The sequence below is a fragment of the Piliocolobus tephrosceles genome, chromosome 14 (genome assembly GCF_002776525.5).
Source record: "Piliocolobus tephrosceles isolate RC106 chromosome 14, ASM277652v3, whole genome shotgun sequence".
Lineage (NCBI taxonomy): Eukaryota > Metazoa > Chordata > Mammalia > Primates > Cercopithecidae > Piliocolobus > Piliocolobus tephrosceles.
In genome coordinates this window covers 33,497,667-33,519,959 of record NC_045447.1, presented here as the reverse complement: position 1 = coordinate 33,519,959, position 22,293 = coordinate 33,497,667, and the positions used below count along the sequence as shown (strand labels likewise).

At 36.7% G+C, this 22,293-nt stretch overlaps 1 protein-coding gene across 2 annotated transcripts in view; it reads left to right on the top strand.

The window, feature by feature from the left end:
• The window catches only part of FSD1L (fibronectin type III and SPRY domain containing 1 like), a 92,601-nt gene that overhangs the window by 44,114 nt on the left and 26,194 nt on the right, over positions 1-22,293 (top strand). Inside the window, exons 7-10 of one of the 2 annotated variants that reach the window (XM_023202383.1) lie at positions 12,334-12,543; positions 14,227-14,325; positions 18,420-18,549; positions 19,220-19,252. In XM_023202383.1, coding sequence (XP_023058151.1) covers positions 12,334-12,543; positions 14,227-14,325; positions 18,420-18,549; positions 19,220-19,252 — 472 coding nt within the window. The remainder of the gene's footprint in view (positions 1-12,333; positions 12,544-14,226; positions 14,326-18,419; positions 18,550-19,219; positions 19,253-22,293) is intronic. The other variant, XM_023202390.2, reaches the window with a different exon arrangement.

The window sequence follows — 22,293 nt, the reverse complement described above, 5'->3', positions numbered from 1 at the left end:
TTAGCCAGGATGGTCTCGATCTCCTGACCTCGTGATCCGCCCGTCTCAGCCTCCCAAAGTGCTGGGATTACAGGCTTGAGCCACTGCGCCCGGCCTAATTTTCATTTCTTTAAGTATGAATGAGTTTGTGCCTTTGTCATATTTTCATAAGCTACTTTAAAAATGAGCTCCCTATTTATGAATTTTGTCAAATTTTCATGGGATTGTTAGTCTTTTTATTAATGAAATGTGGGATAGGACCTTTTAATACATTAAGGAAGTCAACCTTTGTCCTATGTGGTGTATATCCTTGCTCACTTTGATCATTTGCCTGTTGAATTTATGGTGATTTTTTTTTCCTAGCAAAATTTTTAATTTTAGTGCAGTCAAATACACCACACTTTTTTTTTTGTAACTCTTAGATTTTATAAAGGTCTTACTTAGAAAGACTTTCGCTATTGCAAGATTGTAAAAATACACATATTTTCTTATATTTGCAGCTTTTTAAAAATAAACTTTAGTTTTAGAGCAGTTTTAAGTTTACAGTAAAGTTGAATGAAAGGTATGGAGATTTCTCATACACCTTCACACATGCATAGCCTTCTTCACTATCAACGTCTCCCACCAGAGTGGTGTATTTATTACAATTGATGAACCTAAACTGACACATCATTATCACCCAAAAGTCTATAGTTTACATTGGGGGTTCCCTCCTGGTATTGTACATTTTATGGGTTTGGGCAGATGTATACTGACATGTATCCACCATTTTATTATCATACAGAGTATTTTCACTGCTCAAAAAATCTTCTGTGCCCCACATTTTCATTGTTCCTTGCCCCCAATCCATGGCAACCACTGATCTATTTACTCTCTCCATAGTTTTGCCTTTTCCAGAATCTTACATAGTTGGAATCATATAGTAAACAGCCTTTTCACATTGCTTTCTTTCACTTAGTAATATGCATTTAAGTTTCCTCCATGTATGTTGATGACCTGATAGTTAATTTCTTTTTAGTATGGAATAATAGTCCATTGTCTGGATGCACCATGGTTTATTGGTTTATTCATTCATACACTGAAGCACATGTTGGTTACTTCCAAGTTTGAGCAGTTATGAATAAGGCTACTATAACCATCTGTATGCACATTTTTGTGTAGACATAAGTTTTCAACTCCTTTGGATAGATGCCAGTTACTGAATAATATGGTAAAAGTTTGTTTAATTTTATAGAAAACTACCAGACTGTCTTCCTAAGTGTCTGTACGATTTTGCATTCCCACAAGCAATGAATAGAAGTCTGTTGCTCCACATTTTTACCAATTGGTGGTATTGTGGTATTTTATTGTTTTTTTAAATTTCAGTTTCCCTAATGACATATTATGTGAAGGATCTTTTTATATACTTACTGTTTGTATGTCTTCTTTGTTGAGATGTCTGTAAGGTCTTTGGCCTATTTTTTTTACATTGGGTTGTTTCTTTTCTTATTGTTGAATATTAAGAGTTCTTTGGGCTGGGCGGGTGGCTCATGCCTGTAATCTCAGCACTTTGGAGGCAGAGGCAGGTGGATCACAAGGTCAGGAGATCGAGACCATCCTGGCTAACACGGTGAAACCACGTCTCTACTAAAAATACAAAAAATTAGCCGGGCATGGTGGCAGGTGCCTGCAGTCCCAGCTACTCGGGAGGCTGAGGCAGAAGAATGGCGTGAACCCGGGAGGCGGAGCTTGTAGTGAGCGGAGATCGCGCCACTGCATTCCAGCCTGGGCGACAGAGCATGAAAAAAAAAAGGAGTTCTTTGTAGTCCTTATCAGTTGTTTCTTTTGCAGATAAGGTCTCACCGTCTGGCTTTTTTTCGCCTTGAACGATGTCTTTTACAGAGCAAGATTTTTAATTTTAGTAATAATGTTTAGTCTATCTTATTCTTTCATGAAGCATGCCTTTGGTTCCTTTGATCTATTTGTCTCTTCTTTCACCCACACCACGTCCTGGTGACTGTAGCTTTTTTTTTTTTTTTTGAGATGGAGTCTCGCTGTGTCACCCAGGCTGGAGTGCAGTGGTGCGATCTCCGCTCACTGCAAGCTCCGCCTCCCATAGTATGTCTGAGAATTGACTAGTTTCAGTCTTCTAACTTTGATCTTCTTTTTCAGTATGGTGTTGCCTTTATCTGGATCCTTTGCCTTTCCATATAAACTTTAGAGCCATCTTATTGATATCCACAAAATAGCTTTCTGGGATTATGATTGGGATTGCATTCAATCTGTAGATCAAGTTGGGAATAAGTGACATCTTAAGAACATTGAGTATTTCTATCCATAAACATGGAATATCTCTAATTTAGTTCTTTGATTTCTTTTGTTATAATTTTGTAGTTTTCTTCGTATAAACATGGAACATATTTTGTTAGATTTATATCAAAAGATTTCATTTTAGGGGTGCTGATGTAAATGGTACTGTGTTTTAATTTCAAATTCCACTGGTTCATTTCTGGTGTACAGGAAAGTGGTGGAATTTTGTATATTAACCTTGTATCCTGCAGCCTTGCTATAATCACTTATTAGTTTCAGGAGTTTTTTGTTGGTTCTTTTGGATTTTCTACCTAGATGATCATGTCATTTGTTAACAAAGACAGTTTTATTTCTTCCCAGTCTGAATACCTTGTATTGTCATACTGCATTACCTAGGACTTCCAGTACTATGTTGGAAGCAGTGGAAAGAGGGGGATCCTTGCCTTGTTTCTGAACTTAGTGGAAAAATTTTGAGTTTCTCCCCATTAAGTATGGTGTTAGCTGTAAGTTTTTTTGTAGCTATTTCTGAACAAGTTGAGTTGAGGAAGTTCACTTCTGTTCCTATTTCACTGAGAGGTTTTGTATCGAATGAGTGTGTGGAATTTGTGAAATGCATTTTTTGGCATCTATTTATATGATTGTGAGATTTTTCTTTTTAAGCCTATTGCTGTGATGGGTTACATTGATTTTTCAAATGTTGAACCAGCCTGCATACTTGTAATAAACACCAGTTGGTCAAGGGTGCAATTCTTTTTGTTAATTGTTGGATTTGATTTGCTAAGATTTTGTTGAGGATTTTTCACATCTAATTTATGAGACATACTAGTTTGTAGTTTTCTTTTGCAGTAATATCTTTGTCAGTTTTGGTATTAGGGTAATGCTGGCCTCATAGAATGAGTTAGGAAGTATTCTGTCTATTTTTCTCTTCCTCAAGAGATTGTAGAGAGTTAGTATACTTTTGTCCTGAGAAGTATGGTAGAATTCACCAGTGAACACTTTTATGCCTGGTGCTTTCTGTTTTGGAAAGTTACTAATATCAATTCAATCTATTCAGATTGTCTGTTTTCCTTCTGTGGGTTTTGGCAGATTGTGTCTGTCATAGAATTGTTCCTTTCATTTAGGTTATCACATTTGTGGACATAGAGTTGTTCATAGAATTCCTTGATTAGCTTTTTAATGTCCATGGGATCTGTGGTGATGCCCCCTCTTTCATTTTTGATACTAGTTATTTGTGTCCTTTCTTTTCTTAGTCTGACTAGAGGTTTATTGATTCCATTGATCTTTCAAAGAACCAGGTTTTGCTTTCATGACTTTTTTCCCTTTGATTTCCCTCTTTTCAGTTTGATTGATTTCTGTTCTTGTTTGTTTGTTTGTTTTTAGAGATAGAGTCTTGCTCTGTTGCCCAGGCTGGAGTGCAGTTACATAATCATATCTCGCTGCAGCCTTGAACTCCTGGGCTCAAGGGATCTTCCTGCCATAGCCTCCTGAATAGTTAGGACTACAGGCATATGCTACCATGCCCAGCTAATTAAAATTTTTTTTTGTAGAGAGGGGGTCTTACTGTGTTGCCTAGGCTGGTCTTAAACCCCTGGCCTCAAGTGATCTTCCCACCTGAGGCTTCTAAAGCACTGGGACTACAGATGTGACTACCACACCCAACCTGATTTTTGTTCTAATTTTCATTATTTCTTTTCTGCTTGCTTTGGCTTTATCATTATTATTATTATTTTTAGTTTACCAAGGTGGAAGCTTAAATTATTGGTTTTAGATCTTCTTTTCTAATATAATCATTTGTCAGTCTTGGGGATATATTCTAAGAAATGTGATGTTTGGCAATTTTGTCATTGTGCAAATATAATAGAGTGTACTTACCCAAACCAAGATGGTATAGTCTACTACACGTCTAGGCTATGTTATATAGCAGATTGCTCCTAGGCTACAAACCTGTACAGTATGTACAGTGTAAGCAGTTATAACACAATGATAATGATTTGTATATCTAAACATATCTAAACTTAGAAAAAAATACAATCAAAATATGGATTGTAATTTTATGGGACCACTTTTGTATATGTGGTCTGTCATTGACCAAAATGTTGTTATGTGGCTTATGGCTCATGACCATATGTGCATGCAGTGTTATAATTCCCCTCTAAGCACTATTTTCATTGTATTCAACAAATTTTGGTAAGTTGTGTTTTCATTTGGTTCAAAATATTTAAAAATTTCTCTTGAGATTTATTATTTGAGTATGTGTTGTTTAGAAGTGTAGTTTTTTTTTTTTTTTTTTTTTTTGGTTTTGTTTGTTTGGTTGGTTGGTTGGTTTTTTTTTTTTTTGAGACAGAGTCTTGCTCTGTTGCCCAGGCTAGTGCAGTGGTGTGATCTCGGCTCACTACAACCTCTGCCTGCCAGGTTCAGACAGTTAGTTCTTCTGCCTCAGTCTCCGGAGTAGCTGGGACTACAGCACGCCCTGCTAATTTTTATATTTTTAGTAGAGGTGGGGTTTCGCCATGTTGGCTAGGCTGGTCTTGAACTCCTCATCTCAGGTGATCCGCCCCCGCCCCAAAGTGCAAAGATTACAGGCATGAGCCACCGCGCCTGGCTAGAAGTGGGTTGTTTAATCTCAAAGTATTTTGGGACTTTCCAGCTATATATCTTTTTCTGTTAAGTGATTTCTGATTTAATCATTGCATGATTTGTATGCTTTTGAGTTTGTTAATATGTGTTTTATGGCCCAGAATGTAGTCTTTATCTTGGCAAATGTTCCATAGGAGCTTGAGAAGAATGTGTATTCTGCCATTGTTGGATGAAGTAGTCTGTAGATATCAATTATATGCAGTTGATTGATAGAGTTGTTGAGTTCAGCTATGTACTTAGTGATTTTCTGCCTCTCTCCCATCACTTGTATCATTGCTGTCATTTATTTCACTTACCCAGCAGTGTAAATAAGCACATATATATACCACACACATTCAGATAAATAGTTGCTCTTATTGTTTTCAATTGTTACTGGTTAGATCAGTCAAGAATAAGAAAAATAAGTTTTTATTTTACCTTCACTAATCCTTCTCCAGTGCTCTTTGTTTCTTTCTCTTTAAAGGACTTTTTAAAAACATTTCTTACATAGCATGTCTATTGGCAACAGATTTCCTCAATTTTTGTTTGTCTGAGAGAGTTTTTATTTCTCCTTCACTACAGAAGGATAATTTCAAGGTATACAGAATTGCTCCTCTATAGGTAAGGTCCCCTCCTCCGCCCCCACCTGGCATCTTTCAAGTGCTTTCCTTGTCTTTGATTTTCTGTGGTTTGAATATATGCCTAGATATGGTTTTTGTTTGTGTATGGCAGGGAGCATTTATTTTTGTTGATGTTCCCTGAGCATCCTAGATCTGTAGTTTGGTGTCTGACATTAATTTGGGAATTTCTCAGTCATTATTGTTTCAAATATATCTTCTGTTCCTTTCTGTCTTCTCCTTCTGTAATTTCCATTATACGTATTTACTCCTTTTGTACTTCCACAGTAAATTTTGGATATCATATTCTGTGGGCTTTCTTCCAATCTTTTTTGTCTTTGCTGTTTCATCTTGCAGGTTTCTATTGAGAGATCCTCAAACTCAAAAGATTCTTTCCAGTCAGCTATTAAGTCCATTAAATTATTCTTAATTTATGGTACAGTGTTTTTTTCTTTGTGTATGTTTCTTACAATTTCTAACTCTCCACTTGTGTTGCCTATCTGTTCTTTTATGCTGTCTCCTTTCTCCATTTTATGCTGTCTGCTCTCTCCATGAGAGCCCTGAGAATATTATAACTGTCTTTAATTATTGGTCTTATAATTCCAGCATCTGTGCCATATCTGAGTCTTAAAAGTTTTTCTTGATAACTCGACATGTATTGGGTTAAAGAAGCTGATGTAAACAGGCCTTTGTTAATATGGTATTAAGGTGTGTGGGAGGGGAAGCATTCTGTAGCACTATAATTAGGTCTCAGTCTTTTGGTGAGCCTGTGCCTCTGAACTGTGAACTTCACAAGGGACTTCTCAGTTTTCCCCACTCCTCACTCCTGGATTTTTTGGTGGAACAGGATGGTTGGAGTGGCCTGGAGTTGGTTTGGGTATTTTCCTTTGTCCACATGGAGTAGCTGATTGGAGTTGGATATTTCCCTTTCCCCAGATCACTTAGGCTCTGATAAAACCTCAACATATTAGACTATGATTAAATAGTTTCTCTTAAGGGAACAGAAGCTCTGATGTATTTCAAAATACTTCCTTTTCTCCTCCCCCTGCTGTGGAAGCATAAGGGGATTTTTCTCCGTTAGTTATTCATGGTGGGAACCTGGTAAGCTCCTGGAGGTAAAACTCACAAATGTGTGGGGACACTCCTGTGACTGGGTCTCCTTTGAGTTGGACTCTCAGACATCCTGCTGTACTCCTTAAGTAAGTACAATTTCAATTAATATTTAAATAAAAATGTGGCCAAGGGATTATAATCTCAAGCATTTGAGATAGTTTGTTTCCCTTTCATTTCCAAATGGAGTTTTATGGAGAAAACTCAGCTTAGTAATATCAGAAAGGCTTTTCTAATAGCCACAATTGACTATGACAAGAGCAATTTTAGGAAATAGTAACTTTTCCCATCACTAAAATAATTCAGTAAGAAGCTTGACAATAGCTTGAAGCCAGTGTTGTAAAGGGAATCCATTCATCAGAAGATATTGTCCAGTGCTTCTCAGACTTTAAAGTACATGCAAATCAACTGCAGATTCTGATTCAAGAGTCTTAGTGTTGGACTTGAGGTAACTTAGGGTTATTTTTACACACATTCAAGGTGAGAAGCACTGTCTTATTTATAAAAGCTCAGCCATGCAACACAATAAAATTGTTTTATGCTTTTTTTTTTTTTTTTTTTTGCTATGGTAGAATCCCTCCAGAGTATGGTAGTTATATGGTAGTTATAACAGTCTATGGTAGTATATGAGTCCTCTTCTTTTTCTATTTGAAATTTTTGAAGTTTTTTTTTCAGATTTTACCCAATCTCCTGCTCTGGCTTTCATGAATTCTTTAAGGTGACATTGTTGCTTATTTCTAAAGTTCCCATCATTTACAGTTTTTTATTGTTTGAGACAGGGTATTTCTCTGTCACCCAGGCTGAAGTGCATTGGCATCATCATAGTTCACTGTAGCCTCCAACTCCTGGCTCAAGCAGTCTTTCTGCATCAACCTCCTGAGTTGCTAGGACGACAGGTGCATGCCACCACACCCAGCTAAGTTTTAATTTTTTTTCTTTTCGTAGTGATAGAGGTCTCACTGTATTGCTCAGGCTGGTCTCGAACTCCTGGCCTCAAGCCATCCTCTAGCCGTGGTCTCCCCAAGTGCTGGGATTATAGGTGTGAACCACTGCACCCAGCCATCATTTCCATGTTTATATCTGTGTTCTTCTTATTGGTCATACTTAGGTCCAAAAAAGTTAGTTTACCAAACACAGACTCTACTTTCTAGGTTATCAAATTATCAGTAAGGCAAATTCAGAACATTTCAGAGATTCTGCCTTTAGGTTCCTTTAGGTTTCCAGGTCAGTAAGCGTCCTATCATTCATCCCTTTGTGTTAGTTTTATAGATCACTCGTTTCCACCTGGCCGGATAGTTTAACTTTCATGTATGTTATTTTCTTTTCATTATTATTCGGATATCTTTCTGCATGTTACTGCTCTTCGATTTTATATTTTTTTATATACTAATATATATGGCCTTAGCTTAGAGGGCCTTTCTTTAAGAATAGTAAAGGCTGTTGTCTGTAAGTCAAACTGCTTATATTTAAATCCTGTTTCTTCTTTAATTGTCTAGCAGTGCAATCTTGGTCAAGTTACTTTGACATCTTTGAGCCCCTAATAAAGATAATGATAATATAAAGTTTATGGTATTGTAATGGTAAGGATTAAAGTGGAAAGCACTCAATAAATGATGGTTATTTTTACTACCATTATTCTTTTTTAGTTTTCTATTTAACTTATGAAGAAAACTGTTTGATGTTGCCTTTGAAATTGTATTTTTAACTTCGTGTTTATCTCAAGTTCACCTTTTTACTCACACTTGGAGAATTTACATGTTGACTTACAGCAGTTGAGGCTTTAACTGTTGTTTTCTCACCCCTTCTCAGTTTTCTCGTGTGAATAACTGATACCAGTGATAACATTTTTTCCCATAATGTTTTCTGTTGTAAGTAGAGCTTTTCCCCCTAAAATCCAGTGTATATATCTTCATTTTCTGTATCTAGGTTTCCCATCACTTCTAAATTTTGACAGAGTGAAAATACGCATAGATATTACTACTACTTTGATTTAAAAAATGACTTAAAACACAGTCTTCTCACCCTTACTTCCCTTCTTTTGAGCTTTCAATGATGATTTAACAGACCAAGAGCGTGCTTATTGTACAGCAAATAGATTGCATGAACAGTTAAGATTTCCCCTTTTGGCAAAATGAGATATAAATTTAAAAAAAAACCAAGAATCCTTTTTGTGGAGGAGTTTTGTCCAGAAGGAAAACCGCAATAAGGTTTTTTTTTTTTTTTAAACAAGGTCTTGCTGTGTCGCCCAGGCTGGAATACAGTGGCACAACCACTGCAGCCTCAACCTCTTGGGCTTAAGCAACCCTCCTGCCTCAGCCTCCTGAGTAGCTGGAACCACAGACATGCACCACCATACCCAACTAAATTTTTCTGATTTTTTTGTAGAGATGGGGTCTCACTTTGTTGCCCTGGCTGGTCTCAAACTCCTGGGCTCAAGTGATCCTCCTGCCTCAGCCTTCTAAAGTACAGGGATTACAGGCATGAGCCACTGTGCCCAGCAGAAAAATGTAATAGGTTTTTAAAATTCATGAAGGATGCATTTAAATCTCTAATTTTTAATATTCTATAGCATAAACATTTTCTATAAGATGGAATCAAATTAACTTATAAAATGAAGAAATATCTTTATCTCTTAATTCCATAAATGCCACTATAATCTATCCTATAGTACATTATATGTAGTAATATTAATTATGGACATACCTGAGTCTTAACAGCGGAAGTAATGATGATCAATGATAATTACAAAGTCATTATCTACTGTTAGCCATTTTTTATGCATTGAAATTTTGACTTTATATCCTTTCTCCTTTCTAGAGCTAAGAAAAGAAATAAGTCTGGCAATGCTGATGCCACTTATCCTTTTACATTCAGATGCAGATAAAACGTTTAGTAAATTCTTCAGCTAATTTCTACACTATTGCTAGTTAGTCACTGTTGCTTTATGGAAATATGTAGACAAACATGTGGATTGCTTTCCTTTCAAAGAGTTCTGCATTGCCTAAGTAATATTTTTATGTTATAAGTACCCTATCTTTCATCTTCCCCTGAATGTGTATGCCGTATTTGATGAATTGTTTTCTTACTTCTATATAGAATCTAGAGTGAACGTCCCACATGTTAGCTCCAAGTCAACCTAAATTTGACATACCACTCTTAAATTATCTAAATATTCTTTGTCCTTCCCACTTGTCACCACTTTCATAGTTTTTTTTTTTTTTTCTTTTTAACCTCAGTTTTCATTTGGTTACTTGACTTTCTTTTGGGGACCATTATTCACAAGAAAGAAGAATCTGCCTGCCAGTGCAGTCTTACTAGAATGGCAGCTGAATTGAGACGTAGATAGTAGGGTGCTAACTAGTCCTACTCACTAATTAAGTGATTTTTTTTATACCAGCCTCTCAGGACTTTCAGTTGCAGATTTACGACTCAGCAAAATTTTCACATTGCTACAGGCCATAGGCCTTTACATTTCCTTACATGTAGGCATAGCAGAGCATATTAAATTCATGAATGCCTATAGTCTCTTCTCTTGGCAGTGAATAGTCTACAATTCTTATGTTTCAGTAATAAAGACTAACAGATGTTACGTATCATAAGGACAGAAATCCTACAAGACAGATGAAGGAAACTGATGGTAATGACAAATAATAAATGCTTTTTTGGTTGTCAGTTGTCTTACTAATAAATTATATCCAATTCTAAGTATTTATTGTACAATTACACATGCAGAGTTTAACTTTGGGAAGTTTCTAGTTAGTGGAAATGGATCATCCTTTCCAAGTCAAATTTTTTTCATCTTGGTGTTATTTTACTGGATTTGTTAGCTCTCGTGTTACTTTGCATCTTAACTTTTATACGTAATTCTTTTGTTATTTTTGTGGTTTTAAAAAAATATTAGCAAAAGTCATCTCTCAGTATGTGTGGGGGACTGGTTCTAGCACCTTCGTTGAATTACCAAAATCCACAGATGCTCAAGTCCCTTGGGAAAAATGGGCATTTGCATATAACCACATATATGTACATCCTCCCATATACTTTAAGTCATCTCTAGACTACTTATAATACCTAATACAATGTAACCACTATGTCAGTAGTTGTTATATTGTAGTTTTAAACTTTTTTATTGTTGTATTGTTATTTTTATCTTTTCCAAATTTTTTTTGATCCAAGGCTGATTGAATCCGTGGACACAGAGGGCCAGCTTTACTTTATTTTTTAGAACAGGGTTATATTTGTGAAGAATTGAGCATGATAGTACATAAAGTTACCATAAACCCACTACCTCCTTCATATACAATTTCCCTTGTTATTACTATTCTGCATTAGTGTGATACATTTGATATAATTGATGAATCAACAGTGATACATTATTAGTTAAAGGTCGTATTTTATATTAGCATTTACTCTTTGTGTTAAACAGTTCTGTGGGTTCTGATAAATTTATAGTGTCTTATATTTACCATTACGTTACCATATAGAATAATTTCACTGCCCTCACATTCCCTTCTGCTCCACCTATTCATCTCTTGTGTCCTGCAACCCTTCTATGATCACTTGTTAGTTCCAGGAATTTTATTCTTTGGTTTTTTTTTTTTGTTGTTGTTGTTTTGAGACAGAGTCTCGCTCTGTTGCCCAGGCTGGAGTACAGTGGTGCGATCTTGGCTCACTGCAACCTCTGCCTCCTGGGTTCAAGCAATTCTCCTGCCTCAGCCTCATGAGTAGCTGGGATTACTGGTGCATGCCACCACGCCTGGCTAATTTTTGTATTTTTAGTAGAGACGGAGTTTCACTATGTTGGTCAGGCTGATCTTGAACTCCTGACCTCGTGATCTGCCTGCCTTGGCCTCCTAAAGTGCTGGGATTACAGGCATGAGCCACCACGCCTGGCCTGTTCTTTGGATTTTCTACATAGACAGTCATGTCATCCACAAGAGTTTTATTTTTTACTTTATAAATGGTATTTTTCTTTTTTTATTGATATCATTATATAATTTTTCTGCAATTGATGGAATAGAATACATTAATTGATTTCAAATGTTTAACTAGCCTTGCATACCAGGAATAAATCTTTTGAATTCTTTAACAATAAAATGTTTAAATCTGATACCTGCTAGACTGCATAGTTTCACCCAGTTCAGACAAGTCCATATCACTGGAGGACCATGTTCTACAGTTGTTATGTCAGTGGATCATGTGTTAATGTTAAAAAGCTATGAAATACGTCTTTCATGGAAAAGAAATTAATGTTCATACATGTTAAATGTGGCTCATTTACTACAGTTTATTTTAATGAACTGTAGAACTCTTGGGAAAAACATTTAAAAATCCTTAAGTATTTTGCAGGGTTGGGAAACAAGATTTTAAAATACATTCAAGAGTGAAAATATGCTCTTGAATTATTTTAATCATTATATTCAAAGCAATTTATTCTATTTGTTAATGTTGATTTAATTTATATGCTACAGCTATTTGAAATGTCAGATTCAAAATATAATGTGTTCAGAAGTAGCAAGTCTTTCTTGATTCCTTATCTCTAGTATGTGTACTTTGAAAATAGTTATTTTACATTTATGGGGTATCTTTTTGCTTAATATAATCTACTTTTGAGCAGTTCAAAAGCAGAATGAAAAAGCAGTTTGAATGATGTAAATATATCAATATTTGAATAGTGCTATAATAAATGAGGAATGAGTGAGTCTTTTTTTTTTCTTCTTTGCAGTCCCCAAAGCTCCAGAGATAGATCCAGTAGAGTGTTTGGTGGCAGATAACTCTGTAACAGTAGCTTGGAGAATGCTAGAAGAAGATAATAAGATTGACCATTTTATACTGGAACATAGGAAGACTAATTTTGATGGACTTCCACGTGTGAAGGATGAGCGATGCTGGGAGATAATTGATAATATTAAGGGTACTGAATATACACTATCAGGTAACATGTCTGCATTTCAGGAATCTCATTCTCAGAAGATAAATGTATTCTTGAAAAATATTTTGAGTTACTTTAAAGGATAAAGTTTTTAAGTTTCTTTAGTCACACTGATTTTTTAGATATTCATTATGGAAGTGATTTTCTTTGGAAATATCAAGGAAACCCTTATTTTTTTTTTGAGACAGGGTCTTGTTCTATTATCGCCCAGGGTGGAGTGCGGTGGCGGGACCTTGGCTCACTGCAACCTCTGCCTCCTGGGTTCAAGCGATTCTCCCACCTCAGCCTCCTGAGAAGCTGGGACTACAGGCACGCGCCACCACACTTAGCTAATTTTTGTATTTTTTGGTAGAGACAGGGTTTCACCATGTTGGCCAGGCTGGAAACCTTTGTTTTTATTACTTTTGGACATTTGTAACATAGTAAAACAGAATATATGTAACATAAGTATGAAGGGATATTCTGAAAACATTATTGCAGAATAACATTTAATTTTTACCTTGGTTTTCTGACTCTTAAAAAGCTGTTGGTTTTTTAGATGTTCTCAGTAACCATTTCACTGATAATGTAAATACTGTAGCTTTTCCTGTTTTATGATTACCTTCATGTTAATAAGTAAAGAAGACCTGTGACTTGGTATAATATTAGAAATTTGTGTTGACCTTTTGAAAGCCATTATAAGGATGTCTCAATATATAGTGGACTTTGGATATTTGAAATGGCAAAATATTGCCTGAGTTGTCAGATGCTTATTATGCATGAGTAGTAATATTAGGAACACCATTATTGAGCCATTACCATTTGTCAGAAGATGGGCTCAAGTGTATTACATATAGTACATCTCATTTAATCAGCATGTTACATCTCATTTATCTTTACAACTGTGAAGTTGGCTTTATCATTTCTGTTCTACAACTAGGAAACTGAGGCTCAGTCAAGTTGTTGATGGTCCCATAGCTAGTAATTTCTAAACTGCGATTTTAATCTAGACTGTACTTCAAAATGTTTGTTACTAATCTCTGCTTTACTTCCTCTTTAAATTCATTTTCACATCAAAAACAATGTTTCATAAATATAAAAATTATTTAGGATGTTCACTTTAAATTGAATATGTTATTGTAAATTGTACCATCTCTCTTTGAGTGAAATACTACTTTTAATGAGGCCTGAAAGGGTACTTTTTAATCACTGAGTTAAAATAAAAGTTGATAAACTGTATTTGTTTCTTTGAATAAAATAATAATTAAATCATGATTCCTCTTATTTTGAGCATATCACTCTTTTTTTTTTTTTGAGATAGAGTTTCACTCTTGTTGTCCAGGATAGAGTGCAATTGCACGATCTTGGCTCAGCGCAACCTCTGCCTCCCAGGTTCAAGTGATTCTCTTGCCTCAGCCTCTTGTGTAGCCACGCCGGCTAATTTTATATTTTTAGTAGAGATGGGGTTTCTCCATGTTGGTCAGGCTGGTCTCAAACTCCTGACCTCAGGTTTGGGAGTTGGCCTCCCAAAGTGCTGCGATTACAGGTGTGAGCCACTGTACCCGGCCACATATCACTCTTTTAACAAATTCATACTCTTCGTGAATACAGAGACACGGTACTTAATGTCTGAAGGCTCATACTCATACTTTTGGGAATAGAGTCCTTTACTGTTCATGTCTGAAAACCATGTTTTCATTTTTTCAGGCTTAAAATTTGATTCAAAGTATATGAATTTCAGAGTGCGAGCTTGTAACAAGGCTGTGGCTGGAGAGTATTCTGATCCAGTGACTCTAGAGACCAAAGGTGAGATCAGTAACTCTTTATACAGCATAAAACAAAGCTTAGCAGCTGAAGTTATTCATAACTTTGTAACAGGAAACACTTCATGTTATGTTGAATTCCTTCTCTACTTCCCCTAGCCTAGCTTTCGCAACAGTAAGAATTTTAAGAAAGGGAAAATAGGACTACAGTAGTGGTTTTCATTGGGTTTTCCTATATGATTGTATTCATACAAATAAAATAGACTGAGATGATGGTATTGTATTTTCTGGTGGACGCTTGATTTATACATTTCAGTATATAAATAGGTAAGTATCACCGAGATTTGCCCAGAGTTTTCCCATAGAATGGATTAGTGGGGAATCAATACTGGGGAAGTATCTAGTTCAGGTCCTCTCTGTTTTCGTGAATCTTATTGCAGCAGTTAACATTTATATAGTTTATTAATGGTTACAAAACACTTTCAATTCTTTATTAGATAATTAAAGTCATCGAGAGATCAGTATGCTAGATATTATTGATATCCATATTGCAGGTGAAAAAATAGTTTTAATATATTAAATGACTTTCCCATAATCCCTAGACCTAGTTTGGAAGGGTGTAAATAAGAATCCACTTCTGAGTTCTGTGCCATCCCTTACTATGAGCCTGGAACCTAGGTTCTTCTAGTCTCTGGGAGCAATTTGGATTTAATGAAAACTCCCTAGGGTAGCACATTTGAATACAGAGGATATTTTTAGGTATTTACCAATTTGAAGGTTATAATGCTGGAGACTTTCCCAGTTGTGAGTTGTGAGATGATTATTGACTGGGTTTAATTCCAGAACCAGACTCTACACATTCTTGTAGGCACTTGGGACTTAAGGCATTTCACTGACCTCTAGTTCATATAGCATTTGAATAGGTTTACCTGCCAGAAATTTGATTGGATTTGGAAGATGAAAAAAAAATATCAGAATAAAACAAAATATGAGGCCTATAATTTGTTGATGAGACAAACTCAGAAAAATGTTTGCTTCACAAAGGTCTAAAATAAAGTCTATCTTGAAGTAATTTGTTTGGATTAGCAAATGTTTTTACTTGTGAACTGAACTATAGGTAACTTAGCTAAGGAATGCAGTTACTCTGTATTACATGTTATCAAACTGAGATGTTACTGTGGTTTCTTAGAGGTTTTTACCATTTTAAAATACAGTCATATATAGGAAGATAATCTTATTTATAACTTGAACTGTTTTAGCCCATCAAGTAAAATTCATTACTATTATTATTCTTCCTCAAGAGCATTGTATTTTTAAAATTTCTTTTGTTTCTTTTCATTTACTCTTTATATTTAGTGACCAAAGTTGGACCTAAATGTGGTGAATTATACATTTCTATGCAAATTCCATAGATACAGGAATATTAATCACTGGCTTGTAGTTTTCTTCGATCTGGGCTGGCTGCTCCTGTTAGCAATGTTTGGATGTTACTGGTCAAACTCTTAATCTTGGGGTTTGTAGAGAGAAACTAAGTTGATTCTAGGCCTTTTCAGCACTTCTTCACTGTTGAGTAAACCCTCTGCGGTAGGAATAGACTGAAACTCAACTCTGAGACCCATGGAACAGTGATTCTGACCTTCAGGGAGTTCCAGAATAAAGTTAGACTCCTACATGGCCATGAGTCACAGATTTTCTGGGGTTATTCCATAGCAGTAAGAGCTGCATAGGAAAAGTCCACATTTTTACAAATGACACACTGAACAGTTGTTTACCAATTTATTTGGCTTGTTGCAGCCTTTTTCAGCCAACCAGTAGAAATTAGTGTATGGACAAAAAACTAGAGACAAAGGAAGAAAGGTGGAGATTAACTAGTTGAGCCTACTAAAATTTCATATGCTTCCACTTAAGGTTCTTGATATGGAAAATAGTGAACATTGTTTATTTTTGCCCTCCAACATGTGTAGCACTATTTCTTCTGGCATTGAAATTCTCAGAAGTGAAGAGTAATAAAAGTTCTTATCACCAGAATATTTAGGGTATAAGTTATTTTCTTGTGAAGGTAAATGATATTAAATTACTAAATCACAAATTATTCTCCAACTTCAATTGATAGTGGCTATGATATAATTTTATAGTACCAAGAAAGCAGCCAGTGGCACAAAGTTAAACATGTGAAACATATCTGTACTCTGATTTTTGGTACTTTGTTTTCACAGACTATTAAAGATATGGGAACCGGTATCTAGTTATATTATAGGACTTAGGACTTATACAAGAGATAGGACCTCACTTTTGAGGCTAGTCTTTTTATTATTATTATTATTATTTTTAACTATACAGTGTTATCTCTGTTACATTAAGGAGCTCTATAACTTAACTGAGGTCCCATAAAGGGGTAGTGTCCAAAAAGAAAGAGAGAGATGAAAATGACACTCCTTAGGATTGAAACCCATGCCTTTTTGTTTGGATGCTGCGGTATTTGATAAGTCTGGTTTTAAGTGGTTTTCAATGGCACTATCTTTTTTTTTTTTTTGCCACCTTTGACGTCAGTATTGTTGGTGGCCCTTCCCTCCAGCATAACAAACATTAGGGGACAGCCTTAGAATTTCTTCCTTTTTTAAAAAAATAGCCTTAGGATTTTAGCAAGCAGTTGAGAATTGGTGGCACCTTAGAGTTAAATCCAGTATTCTTTCTCAAAAATGTAGATGCTCTCACATGCATTGCCTAATGACTCACATATAGATGTTAACTATTAAGGCAGTTCATTCTTGGAAATGCAGGGTATCAGTGTTACATAATCCTAACCTTTTGATAACCTGTCTATTAAGGAATTCTATTTCTATTTTTACTAAAAAGCTGCATTATTGCTGCATTATCTCTTTTTTCTGTAAGTTCATTTCTGTTTAAATACAGATTTTGTAAGCTGTGAACTTCCTTATATTGTATGACATTTACTGGAAGCTCTCTGGTCAGTAGAGTTGTATTCAGAATGTTGTTTCATAAATAAAAACAATGAACAATAGCTCCAATACATAGTTGAAATTAAAGTGCTCTTTATAGAACAATAGGGGATAAAAGGATTATTGATTCATTAGGTAAACAGATATGCATCATCAAACAACAAAATAAACATACAGAGAGTCATAGTTCACAGACACACTGAAGCCTTAGCTAAATTAAGTAATATCCGTAAGTGAAACAGGGTTTTGTAAAGGGATACTGTATTTCTTAATATATACTAGAAGTTTGAACCTTTGGAGGGAAATAGAACTAACAGGCAGATTAGTTAGTAACTGTGTAATAGCTGATACCTTGCAAGATAAAGATTCCAAGAGTTATATTTTAAGATAAAAGCAGTGGTGTGATCAGTCATGAATCAATACATTCTAATGATTTACCCTAAATTTCCAAGGAGGGAAGCGTATACCTTGCTTCACTGATTTCCTAAATTAGCAGTTCTGAGTAAGTCTTGTGAAAAGTGTAGATAATTCCTCAAAATATCAAATAATCTGGAAAGCATAGTTTTATGTTTTTTGGGTTTTTTTTTTTTCATTTATGTGGTCCCTTTTCCCTCTGTACACTTGGTCATGTAAATTATCTATCGGCTGGGCCGGTTTTCTTCTTCTGCCATCATGGCCTCAGTTTCTCCATGTTTGTCTTACTTTGAAACTGAGAATTTAGGTATGAAATTATTAAATATTAGAGTATCAGAGAAAATATGTATGCCAGATTCTATAATTTTTTACACTATGTAACATTATCCTTCTCCTTAATTCTTCCAGTTCCCCTTCCTATTTTGTCGTAACAGTCAACTGATATCCTAATAACAGGAGATTTAGGTTACTGTGTACTCACTGAGATTTTAGTAGAATGAACAGCAGAAATGTCAGTGACCATGCAAGTACATTGTATTTGATTGGAGTATAGGATGTATTGAGAAGAATAATGGGAAATCAGATAAGAATTATAAATTACAGCCTGATTGTTGAGAATTTTAAGTGCTAGGATTATGAATGTGTACTTTATTTTCTGTATTCAATATTGAATTGATTGAGTAAAAAATAATGTGATAGCTGTGTTTCAGAAAGTGGAGATATGCTATATTTTAAAAATATATTGAAATATTATCTTGAATAGCACTTAACTTCAATTTGGATAACTCCTCATCCCATTTGAACCTGAAAGTTGAAGATACCTGTGTAGAGTGGGATCCTACTGGAGGAAAAGGTCAAGAAAGTAAAATGAAAGGAAAGGAGAACAAGGGCAGGTAAGCTAGGCCATTAAATCTGCCATATGGACAAATGCTTGTACACTGGTTCTTACTTAACAATAACTTTCACTGAAATTCTTAGTCAGTATACCTATGAGATTTACAGTATATTGGTAGCACCAAAGTGAAGAATATAATACCATTTGTCAGTAGTTTAATATGTCATTAACATTTTTTATTACTTTTGTTTTAGTTTCATCCCTAATCCTCTTACACATTTTCATTTCAGTATTCCATTTCTTTGAAGTTATATATACAGAAACTTGAATTACTTAGAAGAAGTTTGTAGTTTAATTCCTGAATTTTAGACTTATAGATCACCTATCTTACCTGCAGGTCTGGTCTGCACTAAATGACAGCGTTTAGCAGGTACAACCCTAGGGTCTTGCTTCTGATCAGCAACACAATGAACCTAAAGAGGCAGGTTCGAGGGCCTTTTGTTATTGTCATAACTAACTTATTTAAATAAAGTCAAAGCATGGGAGCCTCTTTCTTTTTTAATAGAAGAAATTTTTGCTCAAACTGAAGATAAATGCCTTTGTGAGCTACAATAACAAAAATGAACCCCCCAAAATTCCTCAGCAGGCCTTTAATCTGATTTTGTTATAAGCTGTTAAATTTAAGTTGTAAAACAGTTTCTTAACAGTTGCCTGTTTTTATCTGACAGTGTCCATGTTACTTCACTGAAGAAACATACAAGGTGATGATCTATGTCTGTCTAGTTCTAGGACTTAGTATAATCTAGCTTGGCTGATTAAAAAAACTTTAATTTTTTCTTTTAACCAATAAGCAGAAGCCATTGCGGCAGCCTTCATAAGCTAAAATACTGCTCTATGTAGACTGTATTGGTAGCTTATGTTTTTAATTTACATTGTAGTGTGCTGCATATTATTTGGATTATATTGTATATGGTAACAAAGTAAGCTCTGCTTTAAAGTCTTTCTTGAATTTTTTTCCCTTATCTGATTTATTTTTATGCTTTTACTCATACCTGGCATCTTTCTTGTTGTACTGAATAATATCATTAGTCTAACATTATAGCTTCGCTTTTATTTGTATTTGACACACAGCAGGTTTGAAGAGTTCTCTATTTTATAATAATTAGGCAGTTTCAGAATCAACAAGGATAAAAAATAAAGGTCATTGCTAAAATTATCAAGACGGTTCCAGAAAGATGAATTGTTTCAAATTGCATGAGTAATAATGTGCTTATTTGAAGATACTACGTATCTTTACTGGAAACCAGAATGTGTTCTCTTTTCAAAATTATCTTCCTCTTCTTTTCAGTTTATGTACTTGCTCTTGGGAAAAGTGATTTTATAGTGTATGATAAATTGGAAAATGCTGAATTTAACAGTCTATGAATAGACTACGTATTTGTGATTTAAGGTTATATTATTTCTTTCTCCCTTCCTACTTTTTAAGAGCATTTTACATATAGGCTACTTGTGGAATGTTATATGCATTTAGATATTCTTTCCATAAATATTTGTTCACTGTAGGATGTCTGCTGGATGTTATAGGATTTATAGGGATAAACACTGTCTGCTTTCAAGAAATTTGCCCTGACTTATGTAGATGAGATGTATGTGCAAGTAGCAATAATGCAAGGTAGACATATGTACAATGGTAAGTGTGAATAAAGGTGTTCAGAGGAAGAAAGACACCCAGAGCTACCAGATGTTGAGGTGGTTAGGTAGGATAGCCAAACTACAAGTAATAATCAAACCTTTATTGATTTGCTGTGATAGTATAAGCAAGAGGCCACAAAGGAAAGAATACTCACTCCCCCAGTGTTCAGTTTTTCCCAACAGAATGGCACTGGGTGAAGGTCACGTAAATCAACACAGATCACAAGTAGTGGGTCTTCTCACTGCAGCAAGCCCCAAACAAAAGGCTTCTGCCAGTTTATGGACCTGAGAGCCAAGAAGGTAGGCAGTGAGGGCTAAAATGGGAAAAATACTAAAACAGAGGGGAGAAAAGTATTTTCAGACCATCACTCCTCCCCTGACCTCTGCCCTAAAGGAGTTTTACGCAGAGACACCTGAAAAGCAACTCAGCCTAGGGCCTCTCTCCAGGAAGAGGACCTCTGAATAGAGGTGCCTAGGGTAGGATTGCTGATACGGTGTATGATCATGATGGGGAGAAGAGTGGAATTGCAACTCTTTCTTGAAACTACAGTGCACTAGCTGTGCACCAAGTCTGGTGTGAGGAGGGCAGCTCACCCTACCCTGTGCCCCCACCCTGCCTCATCAATGCCTGCCTATGCTTAGGCCTGAAAGATCACACACAGGGCACATGCATGTCACTAGACAGCACACCTGCCTTCTTTCCAGGAGAATTTCCCAAGGACTGCTGCCTGGAAGCTTATGGCTAATGTGGAGCTGACTGTAGTTTGCCAAATTAAGAAAATGCCCCAGTCATTCTTAGGAATAAAGACGTGCCAGATTTGATCTTTAAGATGGCTGAATAGGAACAGCTCCGGTCTGCAGCTCCCAGCAAGATAGATGTAGAAGGCAGGTGATTTCTGCATTTCCAACTGAGGTACCCGGTTCATCTCGTTGGAACTGGTTGGACAGTGGGTGCAGCTCATGGAGGGCGAGCTGAAGCAGGGTAGAGCGTGGCCTCACCCAGGAAGTGCAAGTGGTCGGGTAATTTTCTCCCCAACGCAAGGGAAACCGTGAGGGACAGAGCCTGAGGAACCCTGCACTCTGGCTCAGATACTGCACTTTTCCCACAGTCTTCACAACCCGCAGACCAGGAGATCCCCTCCGGCGCCTACCCCACCAGGGCCCTGGGTTTCAGTCACAAAACTGGGTGGCCTTTTTGGCAGACACCAAACTAGCTGCAGAAGTTTTTTGTTTTTTGTTTTTTCCATACCCCAGTGGCACCTGGAATGCCAGTGAGACAGAACCATTCACTACTCTGGAAAGGGGGCTGGAACCAGGGAGCCAAGTGGTCTGGCTCAGCAGGTCCCACCCCCTCGGAACCCAGCAAACTAAAATCCACTGGCTTGAAATTCTTGCTGCCAGCACAGCAGCAGTCTGAGATTGACCTGGAATGTTCCAGCTTGGTGGGGGGGAGGGGCGTCCGCCATTGCTGAGGCTTGGGTAGGTGGTTTTCCCCTCACAGTGTAAACAAAGCTGCTGGGAAGTTCGAACTGGGTGGAGACCACTGCAGCTCAGCAAGGCCACTGTGGCCAGACTGCCAGATTTCTCCTCTCCGAGCAGGGCATCTCTGAAAAAAAGGCAGCAGCCCCAGTCAGGGACTTATAGATGAAACCCCCATCTCCCTGGGACAGAGCACCTGGGGAAGGGGTGGCTGTGGGTACAGCTTCAGCAGACTTAAATGTCCCTGCCTGATGGCTCTGAAGAAAGCAGTGGACCTCCCAGCACAGCGTTCAAGCTCTGCTAAGAGTCAGACTGCCTCCTCAAGTGGGTCCTTGACCCCCGTGAATCCTGACTGGGAGACACCTCCCAGTAGGGGCCAACAGGCACCTCATGCAGGAGAGCTCTGGATGACATCTGGCAGGTACCCCTCTGGGATGAAGCTTCCAGAGGAAAGAGGCAGCAGTCTTTGCTGTTCTGCAGCCTCCGCTGGTGATACCCAGGCAAACAGCGTCTGGAGTGGACCTCCAGCAAACTCCAGCAGACCTGCAGCAGAGGGGCCTGACTGTCAGAAGGAAAACTAACAAACAGAAAGGAATAGCACGTCCACTCAGAGACCCCATCCGAAGGTCAC